At 41.4% G+C, this 22,714-nt stretch overlaps 1 protein-coding gene across 1 annotated transcript in view; it reads right to left on the bottom strand.

The window, feature by feature from the left end:
* METTL25 (methyltransferase like 25) overlaps positions 1 to 22,714 on the bottom strand; it is a 43,113-nt gene that overhangs the window by 10,524 nt on the left and 9,875 nt on the right. The window contains exons 5-8 of the mRNA XM_070755770.1: positions 20,969 to 21,113; positions 12,961 to 13,055; positions 4,833 to 4,862; positions 2,511 to 2,584 (exon numbers count right to left, since the gene is read on the bottom strand). Coding sequence (XP_070611871.1) covers positions 2,511 to 2,584; positions 4,833 to 4,862; positions 12,961 to 13,055; positions 20,969 to 21,113 — 344 coding nt within the window. The remainder of the gene's footprint in view (positions 1 to 2,510; positions 2,585 to 4,832; positions 4,863 to 12,960; positions 13,056 to 20,968; positions 21,114 to 22,714) is intronic.

Below are 22,714 nucleotides of genomic sequence, written 5' to 3'. Positions count from 1 at the left end.
ACCCCCCAACCCCAGCACTTTGAATCCCGCCGCTTCTGCTGGATACGGGCGGTGGGCGGGGCGAGCTGCCAAGCCCCTGGCTTCCGCGCCGCTCGTCCCACTCACCGCCCGTATCCAGCAGAAGCTGCTGGATTCAAAGTGCTGGGGTGGTGGGGCTGTCGGGACAACCCCCACCCCAGCACTTTGAATCCCGCCGCTTCTGCTGGATATGGGCGGTGGGCGGGGCGAGCTGCCAAGCCCCTGGCTTCCGCGCCGCTCGTCCCACCCACCGCCCGTATCCAGCAGAAGCTGCTGGATTCAAAGTGCTGGGGTGGTGGGGCTGTCGGGACCCCCCCCCCACCCCAGCACTTTGAATCCCGCCGCTTCTGCTGGATACGGGCGGTGGGCGGGGCGAGCTGCCAAGCCCCTGGATTCCGCGCCGCTCGTCCCACTCACCGCCCGTATCCAGCAGAAGCTGCTGGATTCAAAGTGCTGGGGTGGTGGGGCTGTCGGGACACCCCCCCACCCCAGCACTTTGAATCCTGCCGCTTCTGCTGGATACGGGCGGTGGGCGGGGCGAGCTGCCAAGCCCCTGGCTTCCGCGCCGCTCGTCCCACTCACCGCCCGTATCCAGCAGAAGCTGCTGGATTCAAAGTGCTGGGGTGGTGGGGCTGTCGGGACAACCCCCACCCCAGCACTTTGAATCCCGCCGCTTCTGCTGGATACGGGCGGTGGGCAGGGCGAGCTGCCAAGCCCCTGGCTTCCGCGCCGCTCGTCCCACCCACCGCCCGTATCCAGCAGAAGCTGCTGGATTCAAAGTGCTGGGGTGGTGGGGCTGTCGGGACACCCCCCCCACCCCAGCACTTTGAATCCCGCCGCTTCTGCTGGATACAGGCGATGGGCGGGGCGAGCTGCCAAGCCCCTGGCTTCCGCGCCGCTCGTCCCACCCACCGCCCGTATCCAGCAGAAGCTGCTGGATTCAAAGTGCTGGGGTGGGGGGGCTGTCGGGACACCCCCCCCCAGCACTTTGAATCCCGCCGCTTCTGCTAGATACGGGCGGTGGGTGGGGCGAGCTGCCAAGCCCCTGGCTTCCGCGCCGCTCGTCCCACCCACCGCCCGTATCCAGCAGAAGCTGCTGGATTCAAAGTGCTGGGGTGGGGGGGCTGTCGGGACACCCCCCCCACCCCAGCACTTTGAATCCCGCCGCTTCTGCTAGATACGGGCGGTGGGTGGGGCAAGCTGCCAAGCCCCTGGCTTCCGCGCCGCTCGTCCCACCCACCGCCCGTATCCAGCAGAAGCTGCTGGATTCAAAGTGCTGGGGTGGGGGGGATGTCGGGACACCGCCCCCCCCCACCCTAGCACTTTGAATCCCGCCGCTTCTGCTGGATACGGGCGGTGGGCGGGGCGAGCTGCCAAGCCCCTGGCTTCCGCGCCGCTCGTCCCACCCACCGCCCGTATCCAGCAGAAGCTGCTGGATTCAAAGTGCTGGGGTGGGGGGGCTGTCGGGACAAGCCGCGCACAAAGGCCGAGGCGAGGCTGAGCAGGAGGAAAAGTCAACCAGCGAGGCGGTGGGCTGGGAGCCGCAGGCGAAAGGAGCTCGGGCATCGGAGCGCGGCGCCAGGCATTGTTCTCCGGACCCCCCCCCCCCGCCCGGTTTCAGCTCCCCATTCCTCCACGTCAATTCGCCCTGAATGCTTCTTGGCCGCCTGGCAGAGCGCTCGCAGCCAGCGGGCGGCGGCGGTGGGGGGAAGCCTCGCGGGGAAGCCGGGCAAGAGCGATCTTCTGCCGGCCATGGGTGACTCCCCGCCGCTCGCCCATGGCCGGCAGAAGATCGCTCTTGCCCGGCTTCCCCGCGAGGCATCAGGTCAGCATTCTGGACGGGCGGGCGGCGGGCGAGGAGGGGGGAAGCCTCGCGGGGAAGCCGGGGTAGAGCGATCTTCTGCCAGCCATGGGTGACTCCCCGCCGCTCGCCCATGGCCGGCAGAAGATCGCTCTTGCCCGGCTTCCCCGCGAGGCAGCAGGTCAGCATCCTGGGCGGGCGAGCGGCGGGGAAGCCGGCGGCTGTGGCAGCTGCTGCCCCCCCCCCCCCCGCTGTTTTAAAAGTGACAGCAGCGTTTTTTTGCGGGGTTTTTTTTGTTGCACGGATTAATAGACTTTACATTGTTTCCTATGGGAAACAATGTTTCGTCTTACGAACCTTTCGTCTTACGAACCTCCTTCTTGCACCAATTAAGTTCGTATCATGAGGTATTACTGTATATTCACTTCTGAGATGGCACAGAATTAAAGCACATTTCAAAAGGTTAGCTTACTGATAAAGTCAAATCTACAGATATTTTTTTCTCTATCCAAAAAGACAAAATAATATTCGGAGAGGGGCAGCATACAAGTCTAATAAATTATTATTATTATTATTATTATTATTATTATTATTATTATTACAGCTTTTCTTTTATTGTTCTCAGATTTTAACATCAATAAGATGCAAATGTTCTGTTTCTATAACAAAATATAAAATTGCAGCATATTACCTTCTCTTGATGCCATAACATTCTTCTACAATAACTTGTAGCACAGCCCGATAAAACAAAGATTCTGTGGGTAACTAGAATAAATCAAAGAACAATAAGTAAAGCTGCAACCGTACTCTGCAAACAAAACAGCAACAATTATTGCCTATCTTCAATTTGTATTCATTTCATCTAATGTTAATAGGAAATTTCTTATTACTAAAATAGAATATTGCTCTGTTAATATATTGCTGCCAAGTGGGAAAAAAAATAGCACAACCAGCAGAAAAGGTTGTGCAGTGTTTTGTACTGACAGAATTGAAAATAAAGCTATAAGAATGACAAGCCATATAGATCAAATTATGCTAATAGGTATGTAATTGGACCACAGAAATGAACTCATTTAATCTCCCTAAAATCAGGTGAAAATACTTTGCAAATAAGTGTCTTTTTTCCCTCCTTAACAACTTCATCTTCCCTTCTTGGTACAAATAATACTATGTTTCTAAAACAATGCAAAGTATTGAAGAATATCTAAGAAAGAACATTTTTTAGCGTTCTTAAAATTCAGGGTCAAATTCATCATGTATAAATCCCATTAAGATCTATAGTTTTGTAATAGGAACACAATGGTTTATAAACCTGGTGAACTGAAGAATCAGTTTATGTGCATATTTTAAAAGGGATGATAAATGATGAAGTACTTACGGTATTTAACTTTTACATAAAATAAATTTAGCTTTGATTTATTAAAAAAAACAATATTTAGAGTCCTGCCAACATCTAGCCTTTGTAGCAAATTAAAGTAAATGCTTCCAAATTTTTACTATTGTTATATTTTCAGAAATGAAAGAATAATATTTAGGAAAAGTGATTTATTGGGAGTTTTGGCCAAGATTAGGAAGCCATTTCAATCTAACCAGTGCGCTTCTGGTTAAATGTTGCAATATGAATTAGATGATGAATAATCTAGCTTTAAATTAATGCTATTCCAGTCTAGAAATAAACATTTGGTAACCATTCTTATGAAACCAGCAGTGCCATACTATAAGGAAATAATGGCAGCTCCCCAGTTATAAAACTGGGGATGACAAAATATTCATTATTTATAAACTTTGGCTATATTACAGGAAAAACATGAAAGAACCCAAATGCAAACAATTCACCTTAAGAGATAGCTATTAAATCTGTAGAAAAAAATATAGGTATTCTTATATTTGTTCCTCCATGTAACTATATACAGTATCTATATTAATAAATAGAAGAATTTGTCAAATTAATTTAGTCTGCACTGTACTTTATTCCATAATCATTTGCCCATAATAAAAAAATCCTGAGTTACTATCTATATTCTATTGGAAATGTTGGCTTCTTTTCTTAATAAGGACATGCACTACTATTCAACATGGAAAAATGAAACTCTATGATCTTCTCAGGATAATTATTTAGAAATAATTCCTAGCCTGAGAGATTAGCGAATAGACACAATAGTACTACAGAATAAGACATGCCAATGTAACATCATCATATACAGGTCCAATTTGAAAGATCTCTGGAACAGAAATAATGAATGGAGAACTGCTTGCACACAACTCACACATTATTTTTGAATTATAAAAATATGAATTTTTAAAGATCAATATAGCATTCTTGTACCTTAATTCCTTTACTGTTGAAAAAATAATGTTCAAAACAGTAATAATCAAATTATACTACTATATTATACTATCCTCAATCCAACCAATCAGGATTGATTTTAAACATGGGTACTGCAATGAAATAAGACTCACAAATCATTTATATTGATTTAATTTGCAGATGTTCCTTAACAGCCACTTGTTCACAGTGACCATTCAAACTTATGAGGCATTGAAAAAAATGTCTCATATATGTACCTTCCCATTTGCAAATTTCTTTGGCCAGTTCCAACAAGCAAAGTCAATGACAAATCCAGCAAGAAGTTGTAAATGACAAGTGATATCCTTGCTTAATGACCACTGGTGATCTGTCATGCTAAGTAGTATGATTAGATGACTTCATGCTTTATGACATCATTTATCAATGCAAATTTCGGTTCCAATTAAGGAACTTGTTAACAGAGGATAATCTGTCCTTTCTGTTTTAGTCACTCTTAATTAACTGAATAAATTATTCAGTTATTTTATCATAAAGGCCAGAAAATGTCATGGTGCTGATGATGCAAAATATCAATCTATCTCCAATTCAAGCTTTGCCAGCTATTCCACTCTAGCAAATTACAAAGTTCAACATAATATCATATGTTCAAAGTATTCAAAGAAAGAAAATAACTGTCATTAGAATGGTTAAACAGATATTACTTACCATCTGACCAACTGCAACTCTTTCCAGAGCCTTTAAAAAGAAATTATGGTATTTATTATTATTATTATTATTATTATTATTATTATTATTATTATTATTATTATTATTTATTAGATTTGTATGCCGCCCCTTTCCGTAGACTCGGGGCGGCTCACAACACAATAAAAACAGTTTATAACAAATCTAATAATTTACAGTTTAAATAATAGTTTAAATAATAAATATTATTTATTTAGATAAACTATAAATAAGCAGACTTCATGAAATAAAAATATTTTAATGAGTTATATATTAAGATGCTTCTTTAAAAATGTAATCACTTCATGTGAAAACATATTTGTATTTGTGTTTGTAATATGCATACAAACGCTCTCTTCTGCAAAAACCCAACATGATACTGAGCTGTTTATTTTATACATTTTTTTTTCTAAACTTAGTAAATAATTAATTTTAGTCTCTTGGTTTCCTAGTTCATTTTCAGTAAAGTCAAGTACATACATTTGGAACATATGGCTTCAAAGTGACAATATAGTTTGAAATGTGCAATCATAAAATAAAAATTATTAGATTAAGCAAGATACCATTTTACTTCTGCAAAATTACAAAATAATGCATCAGTATCTCCTCATTAATATATAAACTTAATAAAGTAGAACATCAATCCACAATCTCTAAGCTAATATTAGATACTATCTCTTCATTGATTCTAATTCTAACTCTAAATTCAGTTCATTCAATTATTATGCTCTGTCACACTTGAAACATAGAACACTATTAGGAAGTTTTGTTTAGGCTTTAGTAACAAAAGCTACAAACCAGGCTGTGCATGATTTGCAAATGATTCTGAAGAATTGCTTTAAATTCTATGCAACTGTAAATTCAACATTCTCTAGTAATAATAAAAGCAGCTGCACTGTTTTCAAGGTTTTGTGCAATCTTGAAAAATATACTTATTATTTATTTCTTAAGATTTCCATGTAACTTCATTACTGCAATATTTATTTATTATTCATTTTAAAATAGTTCTGAACAGTTATCAAGAGGTGAGGGGGAAGCATTACATGTGGTATATACAGAGTTATAAAATTCCCTACTTGTTTAACTAGATTCTGACCGGCATCCACACATTTGGTTGAAAAATAGCAACACTCCACAGCTGCTATTTATTGCCTGATTTATTCCACATCTTATATTAACTTATTAACTTTTATTATAAGCTTTTGTTTTCAAGGTTTTTTTTATTTTCCATTCTCATAATTACATATACAGTGATCCCCCGAGTTTCGCGATCCCGATCATTGCGAATCGCTATATCGCGATTTTTCCACCCGATGACGTCACTCCCTTCCTTTCTCATCTTTCTTTCTCTCTCTCTTTCTCTCTCTTGCTTCTTCCTCTCTCACACTCTCTTCCTCCCTCTCTCATCTCTTTCTTTCCTTCTCTCTCTTTCTCTATCTCTCCCCCTCTTGCTCTCGAGCGGCAAGCGAGCAGCCGGGCGGGCGAACGGGCAAGCGGCAAGCGAGCAGCCGGGCGGGCGGGTGAACGGGCAAGCGGCAAGCGAGCAGCCGGGCGGGCGGGTGACGGGCAAGCGGCAAGCGAGCGGCCGGGCAAGCGGGTGACGGGCAAGCGGCAAGCGGCAACGGGGAAACCCCATCTTCGGCTCCTCGCTGCTGCCGCGCTGCGGAGCAGATCAGCTGTTGGGCGGCCGAAGGGTCTTACCCGCCGCCCACACGCAAACTCCACCATCTGCGCATGTGCGGCCATGGAAAAAGGGCCGCGCATGCGCAGATGGTGTTTTTACTTCCGTGCCGCTACATCGCGAGTTATCGATTATCGCGAGGGGTCTTGGAACGGAACCCTTGCGATAATCGGGGGATCACTGTAAATATGAACAATGATCACTGAATGAATAACAACGTCATTCAAATACAGTATTTTAGTGACTAATCTCATGGGATTATATTTTTACTTTCTACATTTTACCAGTTAAAAACTTTACATGAACTGTTAACATTCAAACAGCTTTTATTCTTTAAAAAGAGCTAATACAAAATTATACATTTCAAATTAACTTCCTCCTTCCTATTTTTTCTACAGTACCATATTCATAGTTAGAGATAGGATACACACTGAAGATTGAAATGCCTAATAACATACTATTTTTAATATGGCAGAACAATGCTCCTAAATCATTTGTTAAACTGTTAAGAGGCCAAAATGAGTGGAATTCAACTATTGTTTCTCCCTACCCACCCACCCCCAAAAACCCCTGTATGTAATCATACACAATGTTACATCAGTAAAAATTAAACTTTTTATAATTACAGCAAGTGTTATTAAGAGGATATATTTAGCCATTAGACAATTTGCAATTTGTTGGCTACACAGAGATAAAATATTTTCTTTGAATGGGCAAAGCTATTGTCAATCTTTCCAAAAAGGTGAACTTTTAATTATCTTCCTTATTTTACAATCTGAGCCTAATGTTCATTGTGCTCAGATTGAGCATAATGAATAATAACAGAGTCAGCCAAACAAGAATGCATACGAATATCCAGTCAGGATATCCAGATGATCTCTCTTCAGCCATCTTCTGGAATGAATATATGCTAAAAATCAAAAACTATTTTAGGACAATTCCCAAAATAAGCTTCACAGCCTGATATCAGTGCTAGTAAAAGAAAAAAAGGTGGTCCTTAGAAAATATACCCACAACTGCTCTCTCTCCAAGCCAAGCGCTGCAACCACAATTTTGCAAACATTCTGATCAGAGAAAAAGAACTTTTGGATAGAGTTGGGTTAAAGCCTTTAAACCATGTTTTTTGCATACATAATAACCTACTGGCCATTTTCTTCATGTGTAACATAATAACATAGACAGAAAAGCTGGAATACCTAACTATAACTATTTGGGAAATCTTATTTTAGGAGATAATTAATAGGTACCTTAGCCAACCAAAATAAGTTGACTGTATTTAAAATTCTATGGGTATGATTTTTGCCTTCTTTATTACATTTTTCTTTTTCTTCTCAATACCTTATTTTATATATCTTTAGCTTTGGCTTACTTAGTTAAGTAAGAAGATTTCTCATTAAAATATTCCCCATGTGAAAGATTGCATAACTTGGCAGCTTCTTTTGTATTTCACAATTAATTATCACATGGCTTATTACACATTTTAGGATTTTGGGCTATTCAAAGGCAACTTCCTTTCTGTTTTTCCCAGGTAGACTGAAGGAGATGTCCTTATTGGAAGTAGTAACAATATTTCAACCAAATCAGGAGGTTCTGCTTTAAATGATGACTACCAGTGATAATTATGAAGTACAGTGGTACCTCATGATATGAACCCCTCGCCATACGAACAATCCGAGATACGAACCCGGGGTTCGGAAATTTTTTGCCTCTTCTTACGAACTTTTTCCGTCTTACGACCCTGCAGCCGCCGCCACCGAGAAGCCCCGCCACCCGGCTGTCGCTTTTTGAAACAGCCGGGGGGCTTCTCAGCGTCCTCCTGAACCCGAACGCCAAACCCGAACTTCCGGGTTCGGCGTTCGGGAGGCTGCCGAGAAGCCCCCCGGCTGTTTCAAAAGATGACAGCCGGGCGGCGGGGCTTTTCGGCGGCCTCCCAAACGCCAAACCCGGACATTCAGCAAAAGGTTGGGTTCGGGAGGCCACTGAGAAGCCCCACCGCCCGGCTGCCGCTTTTTGAAACAGCCGGGGGGCTTCTCAGTGTCCTCCTGAACCCGAACGCCAAACCCGAACTTCCGGGTTCGGCGTTCGGGAGGCCGCCGAGAAGCCCCTCGGCTGTTTCAAAAGGTGACAACTGGGTGGCAGGGCTTCTGGGCGGCCTCCCAAACGCCAAACCCAGAAGTTTGGAAAAAGTTCAGGTTCGGGAGACCGCTGAGAAGCCCCGCCGCCTGGCTGTCGCTTATTGAAACAGCCAGGGGGCTTCTCAGCGTCCTCCTGAACCCGAACGCCAAACCCGAACTTCCGGGTTTGGTGTTCGGGAGGCCGCCGAGAAGCCCCCCGGCTGTTTCAAAAGACGACAGCCGGGCGGTGGGGCTTCTCGGCAGCCTCCTGAACGCCGAACCTGGAAGTTTGGCAAAAGTTTGGGTTCGGGAGGCCACTGAGAAGCTCCGCCTCCCGGCTGTTGCTTTTTGAAACAGCCGGGGAGCTTCTCAGCATCTTCCTGAACCCAAACACCAAACCCGAACTTCCGGGTTCAGCGTTCGGGAGGCCCCCGAGAAGACCCCCGGCTGTTTCAAAAGGTGTCAGTCGGGCGGCGGGGCTTCTTGGCGGCCACCCGAACCCAAAATTTTGCCGAACTTCCGGGTTCGGCATTGGGAGAACGCTAAGAAGCCCCCGGCTATTTCAAAAGGTGACAGCCGGGCGGCGGCATTTTTTTGCAGTTTTTTTCGTTGCCCGCATTAATTCATTTTACATTGTTTCCTATGGGAAACAATGTTTCGTCTTACGAAATTTTCGCCTTACGAACCTCCCCTGGGAACCAATTAGGTTCGTAAGACGAGGTATTACTGTACAGTACTTTTAGAAGATGTCTGCCAGTGTGGCTGTAATCCAACCTGATTCCAGCTATAAAAATATATAACTGAAATAGCAATGGTACAGTGGTATCTCTACTTAAGAACGCCTCTACATAAGAACTTTTCTAGATAAGAACCAGATGTTCAAGATTTTTTTGCCTCTACTTAAGAACCATTTGCTACTTAAGAACCTGAGCCCAGAAAAAATTCCCAAGAAATTTGAGAGCGGCACGAAGGCCCAGCCAGTTTCCTGACATTCCCTCTTTAATCCTGGCCATCTTAGAGGCCCAGAGGAGCCTTTCGGTGGCGCTTAAGGAGGCTTTGGCGGTCCAGAGTGAACAAAGCACTTTCTTTTCTCTGGGCACTTGGAGAGGGAATAAACCTCTGCCAGCACCCAGAGAAAAAGAAACGCTCCCTTCGCTCTGGACAGCCCAGAGCGAACGGAGTGTTTTCCTTTCTCTGGGCACTGCCTCAGAGTCCCTCTTTTTTTTTAAGCCTTAACGTTTTGGTTTTTTAAAAATTCACCTCACCTTCTTCCTTCAGCAGCGATTGTCCTCTTCCTCTTCTTCCTCCTCCTCCCCCCACCCAAATTCCGAACTTTTATTACTTTCCTAATGGGTTTGCACACATTATTTGCTTTTACATTGATTCCTATGGGAAAATTGCTTTTACTTCAGAACATTTCTACTTAAGAACCTGGTCACAGAGCAAATTAAGTTCTTAAGTAGAGGTACCACTGTACTTTGACTTATATACCATTCCACAGTGCTTTACAGCACTCTCTTGGATGTTTACTATGTCAGCAAATTGCCTCCCCCAAAAAAATCTGGGATCTAATTTAACTGAATTCGGAAAGATAGATGGCTGAGATTAGGATTGCTGTGGGCAGAGTTTGGAAAATCCAGTTTCTATCAATATAAATATTAGGTCATACAAACTATTTCACAAATGAAGGAATTTCTAAATACATTTTCCTTGGCCATGTTCTTACCTTCAGTAATCCATATAGACATATGCTAAGAATATTTGGGAGGGCCTCAAGGCAATTATATTGACCCTTTCAGTAGTATAGCTGCTTCACAGCTTTGAAAATGGATCTCTCTCTTTCTCTCTCTCTCTCTCTCCCTCTCTGTGTATGTGTGTATAAGTGTGAGCGTGTGCACATGCATGTTTAAATTGCTTTAATGAATGATTTGCAGTCCTTCCTGGTAAACATACTGGCCAAATATGGTACTGTATATATTAAACAAATATAGCTTGGAAAACCTCCAAATTTAAAAAATGTTAAGATTTAAAGAAGAAAAAGAAAGGGGGAAAAAACCCTCTAGAAAATGTTGTTTTTAAAAAAAACAATTAAGAATGCTGAGATATATAGAAACTGAGAATAGAGAACATGAATTTTTTTTTTATCAGATTCATAGAATTACTTTAAAAAAATAAGTAAATTTTGTGTCCCGAGACTTTTTGTTCACTTTTTAGATAGGAATAGTTTGAGGAATACTCCGCAACCCTTCAAATACTAGTGCTGACAGGAGGTGCTATTGAATTGCATGAATCAATAATAGTTCCCTGAGTCTACGGAGAAGGGCGGCATACAAATCTAATAAATAAATAGATAGATAGATTAGGTAGGTAGGTAGGTAGGTAGATAGATAGGTAGGTAGGTAGGTAGGTAGATAGATAGGTAGATAGGTAGATAGGTAGATAGGTAGATAGGTAGATAGGCAGATAGGTAGATAAGTAGATAAGTAGATAAGTAGATAAATAAATAAATAAATAAATTCTATTGTCTGCAAAAAAGAAGTCAGAGCTGAAGAAGCTTCTTGGATGAGATTAAATGACTTCAGATAAAAACCAGAAAAACCAGCTGATTCTTGAAAAAACAGCTTTGGGATAACCATAACCTGGATGACAGAAAATCTATAGACATTTATTTATTTATTTATTTATTTATTGGATTTGTATGCCGCCCCTCTCCAGAGACTCGGGGCGGCTAACAGCGACAATAAAACAGTGTACAATAGTAATTTGGTATTGATGATTAAAAATCAATTAATATAAAAACCAAACATACATACATACATACCATGCATAGAATTGTAAAGGCCTAGGGGGACAGAGGATCTCAATTCCCCCATGCCTGGCGGCAGAGGTGGGTTTTAAGTTGTTTACGAAAGGCAAGGAGGGTGGGGGCAGTTCTAATCTCTGGGGGGAGTTGGTTCCAGAGGGCCGGGGCCGCCACAGAGAAGGCTCTTCCCCTGGGTCCCGCCAGGCGACATTGCTTAGTTGACGGGACCCGGAGAAGATCCACTCTGTGGGACCTAACTGGTCGCTGGGATTCGTGCAGCAGAAGGCGGTCCCTGAGGTAAAAGAATAATTTCTTATTTTGCTAAACATATATACCACATTAAAAAATGTAATATATTGTTATTATTAGTTATATTTTTCTATTGTGCAAATGCAGGGTCAATGATAACATGGTTTCTCTGAAAACACATCCAATTTAAAAAATAATGTAGAAGAGAACAAAGTGATGGGAGGAGAAAAGGAATGTATCTTTATTCTGATCAGGCTACTAAAGGAAAAAAAAGCTAAGTGCAAAGAAAGCAACAGCCGCTTGAATGCACTTGCTGGAATTATGAAAATGGAGGCAGAGGATGAGCAAGTCAAAGGGGCAAAGATTGAAGTATATAAGAGGATCAGACAAGGATTAAATAAGCATTTGGTTCACCGGAAAGATGTTTCAAGGCAGGATAGCATTGCAACCAGAAGCAGCGAAGCAAAGCTAATCTCTGAGTTGTTTAACATTCTGCTACCCCATTATGATTTATAGTTAGCTTTTGTGAAAATGCTAATGAGTCATATGAATTTGAATCTAACTAGGGAGAGGATTTAAGTGTCAGAAGAACAGACACTCAAATTATATTCACTTAAAAAATCTGAATGCATTTCATGGCTTGTCACCATGCTATGATAATATAAAGTGCAAATGAATAAATATCACATATTTTAAAAATTCAGCTGTGTCCATTATACAGTGAGCAACACAATAGTCAATTGCATCTAGACTAGCATATTTGGCAAACCTATTTACAATTTATAGAGTTCTCTATATGGTGAAAACCCAGAAAGTAAGTTTAAGTAACCTGGTTATCTAAATATCGGGTAACCGCATTATGGATATATAGAGTCATTCTATTAAAAAGACATCATAGATCTCATCCTGCAGTGAAAAAGTAGAAAGATCATCTTATCCACTATGCTGGCATTAGAGCCAGTAAAAATTAATGAAATTGGCAATTGTACTGCATTATACTGACTTTTTCCTTAATTCTATTTTTTTACATTAGCATTTCTCCTCTAACCTTAATAAAATATGGATTCAGCTCAATCAGTTTTGGTTCTGTTTTACCAATGTCCATTGTTTCAAACTTACAGAGACCCAATATGCAATATTTTTTTTACAAATTATCATTATTTTTGTTAATTGATACACTATGATCTATTCATCACACCTTGAATTCTATGCCAAAGCTACAAATTTGCAAGTCAAAAAGAAGCAGAAAAAAGGAATCCATACCAAACAGGCAGCCATTCTAGCATTACGACCACAGAACCATCCCTCTTCTTTCAAGTAGCGGCCCAAAGGGAAACCCCATATTCCCCGAATCCCTTCTGCAGAAAAAAGTAAAACAATTACATTGTTTCATTTTGTACATATGAATCCATAAATCCCTTTATGAACACCTATGTCTGTGTTCAAAACACGTAACCATAAAAAGCAATGATATTTAACGTTAATGAACTGTGAAAATGCAATTCTTACAAGGAGTTTAACAATCTGCAGTATGAAGCAAGAAAACTGGGTTAATTAAAGTATGGTAGCGATATACCATTCAGTTTAAAATATGGGTGTAAGAATGCAAGTTAAACTGATTAACAAAACATAGCATATTGATAGAGATTATTTTAAAGCTATTTAAGTCACTTGTTTATTTCAAATTTATTAAAGCTACACAAGTTTGATGGATTTGGATTTAACAATCTGAACAAAATCATTTCAATTAGGAATTACATTTTAAAATGAGTATGTGCATGCACACGTTGATATGTAAATAAAATTCCTTTCTCACCCCATGGATTGTATGTTTCTTACTCAATTTAGGTTCTCTACTAGAGATCTGGGAGTTTGATGGTTCTGTATCTAGCATTGCACAAAGAGCTCTGATGTCGTTCCTGGGATCTGTTGAAGCCACTCTCCCAATTAAGGAGTCACCACCCTGAGTGCTACTTTGTGTTTATTTTCCACATCCTCTCTAGATCATCCTTCAGGCCCTGGTATTTCTCCATCATCTCATACTCTTTCTTGCTGTTGTTGCTATCCATTAGCATGGCTACAGCCATCATCACTGCTGAATTTTGATCTATTATCATGATATCTGGTTGATTGGCCAAGATCTATCTGTTAGTCAGGATCTTAATCCTGTAATTCTCCACAACTTTCTATGGCATCTCTCATAGAATAGAATAGAATTTTATTGGCCAAGTGTGATTGGACACAAAAGGAATTTGTCTTGGTGCATATGCTCTCAGCATACATAAAAGAAAAAGATACATTTGTCAAGAATCATGTGGTACAACAATGATTGTGATAGGATCAAATAAGCAATGAAAAAACAATCAATATTACTAAAAATCTTAGGATACAAGGAACAAGTTACAGTCATACAGTCCTAAGTGGGAGGAAAAGGATGATAGGAATAATGAGAAAAACTAGTAGAAATAGAAGTGCAGATTTAGTAAAAAGTCTGACAGTGTTGTGGGAATTATTTGTTTAGTAGAGTGATGGCGTTCAGGAAAAATGTTCTTATGTCTAGTTGTCTTGGTGTGCAGTGCTCTGTAGCGACGTTTTGAGGGTAGGAGTTGAAACAGTTTGTGTCCAGGATGCGAGGGGTCAGTACATATTTTCCCCGCCCTCTTTTTGACTTGTGCAGTATACAGGTCCTCAATGGAAGGCAGGTTGGCAGCAATTGTTTTTTCTGCAGTTCTGATTATCCTCTGAAGTCTGTGTCGGCCCTGTTGGGTTGCAGCACCAGACCAGACAGTTATAGAGGTGCAGATGACAGACTCAATGATTCCTCTGTAGAACTGTATCAGCAGCTCCTTGGGCAGTTTGAGCTTCCTGAGCTGGCGCAGAAAGAGCATTCTTTGTTGTGCTTTTGCAGAAGAGGAGGAGTAATGACACGGACACAAGAGCTGGATTTAAAACTGGGTCATTTTTATTAAAATAAATTTGCATAATTTATTTAAATAAATTAGCATAATTAGCATAATCAACTATAACCCTAACAAGGACCCGCAGGGTCAAACAATTGCTTCCGGGGCGGAAAATGACGTAGAATAAACTTCCGGGGCAACTTATGGGCGTAGCTCCATGCTAATCCAGGTGAGGGACCACTCCCTCACCTGAGACCTTGCCATGCACTTGCATGTGGAAAGTCCCGCCGGCTAACCCCTACAAGGGGAATTAAATGGGCAGGACCCAAAGACAGGTTCCCCCCAACTGCTCAGGTCGCCAATACCACAAGCCTTTGGAGAGAACCTGTCAATCATCCCCAAAGATGCTCAACGGAGAACACGCAGTTGCTAAACCACCACCCAGTTTTCCGCCCCTAACCTGCCTACCCAAATGACCAAAGGTAAGCCAAATTAACCTAAAACAGGTGCAAGCACCCCCTAACAGCTTATCCGTCTCCACAGTGTGGAATAGGTGAAAAAACGGTCCTGGCTAAGTGCCCAGACCGCCAAAAATTCCTGTTCGGCCCCCTAGGGCGACCCTCAGTGGCACACTGTAAGATAGGGAGGGCGGGCAGGTGTTTGCCTCCGACAAAGTCCGGGCGAAATGGCCTAAATCCGAGCCTGCCAGCCCTTTTATAGAGCTGGCAGGCTCTGCCCGGACACGTCACCAATCAGACCACTCTGATCGGATGATCGGCCGAGATCTCGTGAAGCCTCGCGAGATCTCGACCTAAATTCAAAATGGCGGCTACGCCATGCCTCCGTGTCCCCCGGGCCTCCTGCAAAATGCCCCGGGGGATGAAGACCACCGGTGCTATTTTGATGATGTTTTTGATGTTAGGTGACCATTTTAGGTCTTGAGATATGATAGAACCTAGAAATTTGAAGGTCTCTACTGTTGATACTGTGTTGTCTATTATTGTGAGAGGTGGAAGGGTTTCTTCTAAAGTCTACCACCATTTCTACGGTTTTGAGTGTGTTCAGTTCAAGATTGTTCTGGTCACACCACAAGGATAGTTGTTCAACCTCCTGTCTGTATGTGGATTCATCATTGTCTCGAATGAGTCCGATCACTGTTGTATCATCTGCAAATTTCAGTAGTTTAACAGATGGATCGTTTGAGATGCAGTCATTGGTATATAGAGAGAAGTGGTGAGAGAACACAGCCTTGGGGGCACCTGTGCTAACTGTACATGTATCTGATGTGATTTTTCCTAGCTTCACCTGCTGCTTCCTGTCTGTTAGGAAACTTGTGATCCACTTACAAGTGTGTTCAGGTACCACTAGCTGATTTAATTTGGTTAAGAGAATGTCCGGTATGATGATATTGAATGCTGAACTGAAGTCTACAAAGAGGACCCTAGCATAGGTCATTGGAGATTCAAGTTGTTGAAGGATATAGTGTAGAGCCATATTAATAGCATCATCTGTCGATCTATTTGCTCGGTATGCAAAATGCAGGGGGTCTAACAGTGGATCCATGATGGTTTTCAAGTGGAACATCACTAGCCTTTCAAAGGCTTTCATAACTACAGATGTTAGAGCAACTGGTCTGTAATTATTCAGTTCCTTGATGTAGGGCTTCTTCGGCACTAGGATGATAGTAGAGCATTTGAAGCAAGAAGGAACATAGCATCATAACATCATAGCATCATAACATCATCTGAAGTTAGGAGGCTCTAGCCCATACACTGTGCAGATATTTATCATGAGACAAGATAACGTTTTTCTTTCCTTCCTTCCTTCCTTCCTTCCTTCTTTCTTTTCTCTCCTTCTTTCCTTCCTTCCTCCCTCCCCCTTCCTTCCTTCTTTCCTTCCTTCCTTCCTTTCTATTGTGTTTCCCCGAAAATATTACCTATTCAGAAAGTATGTCCACACTTGATTTTTACATGTGTGCCCAATATAAGCCCTGTCCCACAAAATAATCCCTAATAAAGACCCCGCCCACTCCAGGGTGCACAGGTAAAAATTAAGCTAGGGTGGGGATGGGGTGGAGCTGCCCTACTACTTACCTTCGGATAGTTGCAGCCAGACCTCACACAACTCGGCCCATTTCTTTTGCTACAACCAGCAAGGCTTTCCTTTTTCTGTAGCCGATAACAGAGCTCCAGATCGATCCGGAGCACTGTTACTGGCTGAAGATGCGTTCGGGAAAGCCTTGCTGGCCTTGTCAGATAAAGAAGTTCCTGAAGGCCTCTTCAGTTTCTGATAGTGAAAAAGAGGCCAGGGATGATGCATGCAAGTGAGTGAATCAGGGGACAACACCCCCCCTTGAAAAGAACTGGTACCTTTTTTTGGTGACAAAAAAAATATAAGACAGAGTTTAATTTTCAGAGAAACATGATATCAATTTTTTTGCTGGATTAAATCCTTTCTGTAACAGAATTATTTTTAAATTCTGCATTGTTCAAAATAATGATAAATGAAATTAATAAACATAATGTTTATTTTCTTTTTATCACCATATTTATGCTAGCCAAACAGGAAGGGATACTTAATTGAACTTGAACATGTGAAATATTTCTTCTTGTTGCTTTATTTCAGCCTAGTAAGGTACATATATCATACAATGTGGTAAAAATCCTTGTTTACCTCACAAGTTGGGATCACTAATAATGATTTGTTTTTGTTTAAATGTTGCATAAAGACAGCCATTTGTGTTAAGCCATATACTATAACAATGTGTGAATATCCAAACAGTTGTAACTTATTACACAAATCATGGTAAATTAAAATACAAAATGACATAAAAATTATGGCAAAATAGGAAACAACCTAGACTGTCCTTCATGGGTTATTTTGCACACAAGCTTCCAACATGGATTTGATTGATAGATATTTAATAGCTATTTTGATGGAAGAAATCAGTGAAGGAGAAATTGCTTTTAAATCACAGCAGGGTACAGCATGTAAACATTGTAAAAGAAATCTAAAAGTGCATTGTGTGACACAGTAAGGTAAATTTAATTGACACTTGTGACTCTAGACTATTAACTTTAAGAAGCCAATAATAAAAAGTACTGTTTGACCTGATGGAAAACATAAACACATGTACAAACTCTTTCAGAAATTCACAAATATAAAAACAGGTTTTAAATATGAAAACTGTTTTTGTAGTTTTATTTATTTATTTATTTATTATTTGGATTTGTATGCCGCCCCTCTACCTCAAAGACAGAAAATATTTCATCAATATATGGTATATTGCATATAAAGTGAAATTACAAGAATATGCCCTCTACATGGGCTGTCCCAAAGATCACTTGGTAGTTGCAGCTTGCACAGAATACAGTAGTGTGGACAGATGCCTCAATTGCTCATATTACACCTGTGCTTTTTTTCTCATTATGAGGTGTACTTGGTGACTACCACTCATTATATTAACTAATTTGGATAATTAAATGTCTGTAACCAAACAACTAAGCTCACTGATGACCCCACATTTCAAAAACAGTGGTACCTCTACTTAAGAACACCTCTACTTAAGAACTTTTCTAGATCAGAACCGGATGTTCAAGATTTGTTTGCCTCTTCTTAAGAACCATTTTCTACTTAAGAACCCGAGCCCAGAAAAATTTCCCAGGAAATTTGAGAGCGGCACGAAGGCCTGGGCAGTTTCCTGCTATTCCCCCATTAATCCTGGCCATCTCGGGCTTTTCTGGGCTTCCAGAGCTTTTTGGTGGCACTTAAGGAGGCTTTGGCAATCCAGAGCGAACAAAGCATTTTCCTTTCTCTAGGTGCTTGGAGAGAGAATAAACCTCTGCCAGTGCCCAGAGAAAAGAAACACTCCATTTGCTCTGGGCAGCAACTGTCCTCTTCCTCTTCTTCCCCCTTCTCCTCTCACCCAAATTCTGAGCTTTTATTTCTTTCCTAATGGGTTTGCACCCATTATTTGCTTTTACATTGATTCCTATGGGAAAAATTGCTTCTACTTACAAACTTTTCTCCTTAAGAACCTGGTCACGGAATGGATTAAGTTCTTAGAGGTACCACTGTGCTCCTTTATTATTTTCCATTGTCTTTTGGGTGGAATTAAGGTGCAGATGATATACAGTAGATATAACTAACCCTGATGAATATACAACAGAGGTGACAAATAGATTTAAGACCTTAGATCTGACAGACAGTGCCTGAAGAACTACGACAGAGGTTCGCAACATTGTACAAGAGGTAGCAACTTAAAACATCCCAAAGAAAAAGAAATGCAAGAAAGCAAAATGGCTGCCTGAGGAAACTTTGCAAATAGCTGAGGAAAGAAGGGAAGAGAAAGGCAAGGGAGAAAGAATAAGATATAGTTAGAGTTCCAGATAGCATCCAAACCTAAATCAGAGTCCAAAGCAAAGTATTCCTCAAAGTTCCAATTTATTACTGAAGCCATGCTGACATCACAGTGGGAAACCCAAATCTGACGTTCCCAAATTTTCCCACCCAGTTGAAAGTTCACATCCCTTGTCCCCAACCCATAAACTTGTCAAGTTGCCCATTCAGGTTCTACCAACATGGCCATTCTTCCTCCTAGCTTCCGGGAAGATGGTGGACAAAGGAGGATCTTGAACATCTTGAAAGAATGTGTTGTTGTCACATTTGCTCCCTCATGAAATCACCCCTCCCAGATTCTCATAGTCATCAGGCCTTCTAATGATAGTGTGGCGAACCAATGGTTCCCCCCCCCCAACTTCTGCATCGGCTTCTGCAGAAATCTCTTCAACAAAATTGGAGATATGAAGGGAATATTTTATGTAAAGATGGGCATGATCAAAATGGCAGGGACCTAACAGATACAGAAGAGATTAAGAAGAGGTGACGAAATTACACAGAACAACTATACAAGAATGAGTTTAACATCCCTGATAACCACGAAGGGGTGGTCACTGACCTCAAGCCAGACATCCTAGAATATGAATTCAAATGGGCCTTAGAAAATTTGAGCAACAACAAAGCTAATGGAGGTAACAGTATCCCAGCTGAGCTATTCAAAATCTTAAAAGACAATGCAGTAAAAGTGCTACACTCAATTTTCCAGCAAATCTGGAAAACTCAATAGTAGTCACAGGATTGGAAAAGGTCAGTTCACATTCCAATTCCAAAGAAAGGCAATGTCAAAGAATGTTCAAACTATGGCACCATTGCACTCATTTCACATGCTAGTAAAGTTATGCTTAAAATCCTACAAGCTAGGCTCCAGCAGTATGTGGATAGAGAACTACCAGAAGTACAGGCAGGATTTTGAAGAGGCAGAGGAACTAGAGATCAAATTGCCAACATGCGTTGGATCATTGAAAAAGCTAGGGAATTCCAGAAAAAAAATCTATTTCTATTTCTTTGACTATACTGGAGCCTTTGATTGTGTGGATCACAACAAATTGTGGCAGATTGTCACCTAGAAAACCTACCATGGTATGTGGCCATTTTGTTTGTGGGGCTACATGTTGTCAGCTGTTTGTAGCTTTTTCTAGATCCAGAAGATGTCTGCTCCAGATTCTTTTAACTCAAAAAGTGTGGATATTTTGATTTTTTTATATTTTACACTACAGAAAAACATGAAAAAATGTGTGTGTGTATATACGTACATACATACATACATACATACATACATACATACATACATACATACATACATTTTATTTTATGTACGCTGAGAGCATATGCACCAAGACAAATTCCTTGTGTGTCCAATCACACTTGGCCAATAAAAATTCTATTCTATTCTATTCTATTCTATACATACACTCAAATTCTTGTGTGTCCAATCACACTTGGTCAATGAAGAATTCTATTCTATTCTATTCACACACACACACTATTATCTCTGTACATGCCTATATATATCTATGTTGACCCCTGCTCATGTTTTAAGCCAGTTTGGATGAGATATTTGCAACTATAATATTCTACCACATTCTGAAGTTGAATTGTTTTATAAAGGAAATTTTGTAAGCAGCAATAGTGTTTCCAGAGACATATATGCATAAGTTACCATATAATGTATTACCTTGAGGTTGTTCTCTGCATATTGCCAAGGGCATTCATTCTTTAAGAGGAATAATAATGAACAAACACATTTTTTTACTGAGGTGAAGTAAAAACAGATGTCTGCACAACCACATAAAGTGTTTTGCATTAATAAGCCTACAACCATTACCAAACTGAAAAAAGAATCCCAAACAGGAAAACCACAGGGCATTTCAGAAGTGACTTCTCCACAAAGCATAATTAAAAACAGCAAAAATGATTAAATGACAGGAAAAATGATAAGCATTTATTAATTCCATACACCCTTGAAGACTTACCTTCATGCATTTCATGTTCCTCTGAAAGCAAATGATAGCAACAACCCACACTGCAAACTGCCTTGATTTCAGGTGCAGCATTAAACAGTCTCAATGTGCTTGGAGCAAGATCACCACAGGTATGCAGACCGACAAGTACACAGTCCTAGGAAACAAAACACAATTCAAACCAGGATATGAGGGTTAGATGAGCACACATGCTCATAATTATCATTGAACACATCATAACAATCTTGGACTGAGATCAGTAAATTATGAAACCTAGAAAAATTCTAGTTCCTTGAGCTTAAGGCGAGTTGTATTACTATTCATTTTTCTCATCTGGGCAATCCTCTACTATAGTAATAAGATGGTCTGTTGATAACAGCAGAATTTGGAAGAAGTCTGAGTTAGGAAAGTCTACTTATAAAAATCATTCCCCTCCCACCATATTGATCACAGAGATTACTTTAAAAAGTGGAGACGAGGGTGATTTCTCCTGTTCCTGATCTGTTCCCCTTGCCCCGCACATCACTTGTGGAGCAGAAATTGAAGAGGAAGGAATTGAGACTAAGAAGGCACACAATGGGGTATACACCAGACTATTTGCATAGTATACTTTTATGCATTGTTTATATTGTATCTTGTGAGCCGCCCCGAGTCTTTGGAGAAGGGCGGCATGCAAATCTAATTAATTAATTAATTATTATTATTATTAATAATAATAATAATACTTACAGCTTCCAGACCTACAAAACATTTGATATGTATTTCCCATTTGTGTGTCTGACTCTTTTGAATTTGCTTTATCTCCAATGAATGCAAATACTGTACAAACAATAATTTCCTTCCTTGCTAGTGCCATCAAATGCCCAAAAGGGGCCCAAACAGCCATTTTCTTCCCTAGTGTCATGTCACTCATTAGTGGTACAAGGTCTCAGATGTGAAGAGGGAGCAGATGTTAAATTGGGTGTTATTGCTCTCACTCTCTCATATTGGTCATTGGAAGTTCAACATGGTACCTCATGGCAATGAATTCTCTGAGGGTCTGGAAAAACGAAATGTTGCTCTACACAAAGATGGTCTAGGCCAGTGATGGCGAACCTTTTTTTTCCTTGGGTGCCGAAAGAGCGTGGGCGTGCACTATCATTCATGCACAAGTGCCCATACCCATAATTCAATACCTGGGAAGGGTGAAAACAGCTTCTCCCACCCTCCAGAGGTTCTCTGGAAACTGCTTCCCCATCCCCCAAAGGCCCTCTGGAAGCTGGAAATGGCCTGTTTCCCAACTTCTGATGTCAGTAAGGATGTGTTTCATCTTCCCCTGGCTCCAAAGGCTGCCCTGGAGCTGGGGGAGGGTAAAAACGCCCTCCTCCATCCCCCTGGGAGGTTTTCTGGCAGCTAAAAATGCCCTCCCAGAGCCTCTATGAGAGCCCAAAATCAACTGGCCTGCATACAAATGCACATTGGAGCTGAGCTAGGGCAACAGATTCGCCATCACTGGCCTAGGCTATGAGATTGCAAAGACCTTGAAACTGAGCTGCAGCATGGTGGCCAAGACCATACAGTGGTTTAACAGGACAGATTCCACTCAGAACAGGCCTCGCATGGTCGACCAAAGTAGTTAAGTGTCTGTGTTTAGCGTCATATGCAGAGGTTGGCTTTGGGAAATAAGACATATGAGTGCTGCCAGTATTGCTGCAGAGGTTGAAGGGGTGAGGGGGTTAGCCTGTCAATGCTCAGACCATATGCCGCACACTGCATCAA

The sequence above is a fragment of the Erythrolamprus reginae genome, chromosome 6 (assembly GCF_031021105.1).
Source record: "Erythrolamprus reginae isolate rEryReg1 chromosome 6, rEryReg1.hap1, whole genome shotgun sequence".
NCBI classification, from domain to species: domain Eukaryota; kingdom Metazoa; phylum Chordata; class Lepidosauria; order Squamata; family Dipsadidae; genus Erythrolamprus; species Erythrolamprus reginae.
Note: the sequence above shows the minus strand (reverse complement) of the source record. Positions and strands in the feature narration are given on the sequence as shown.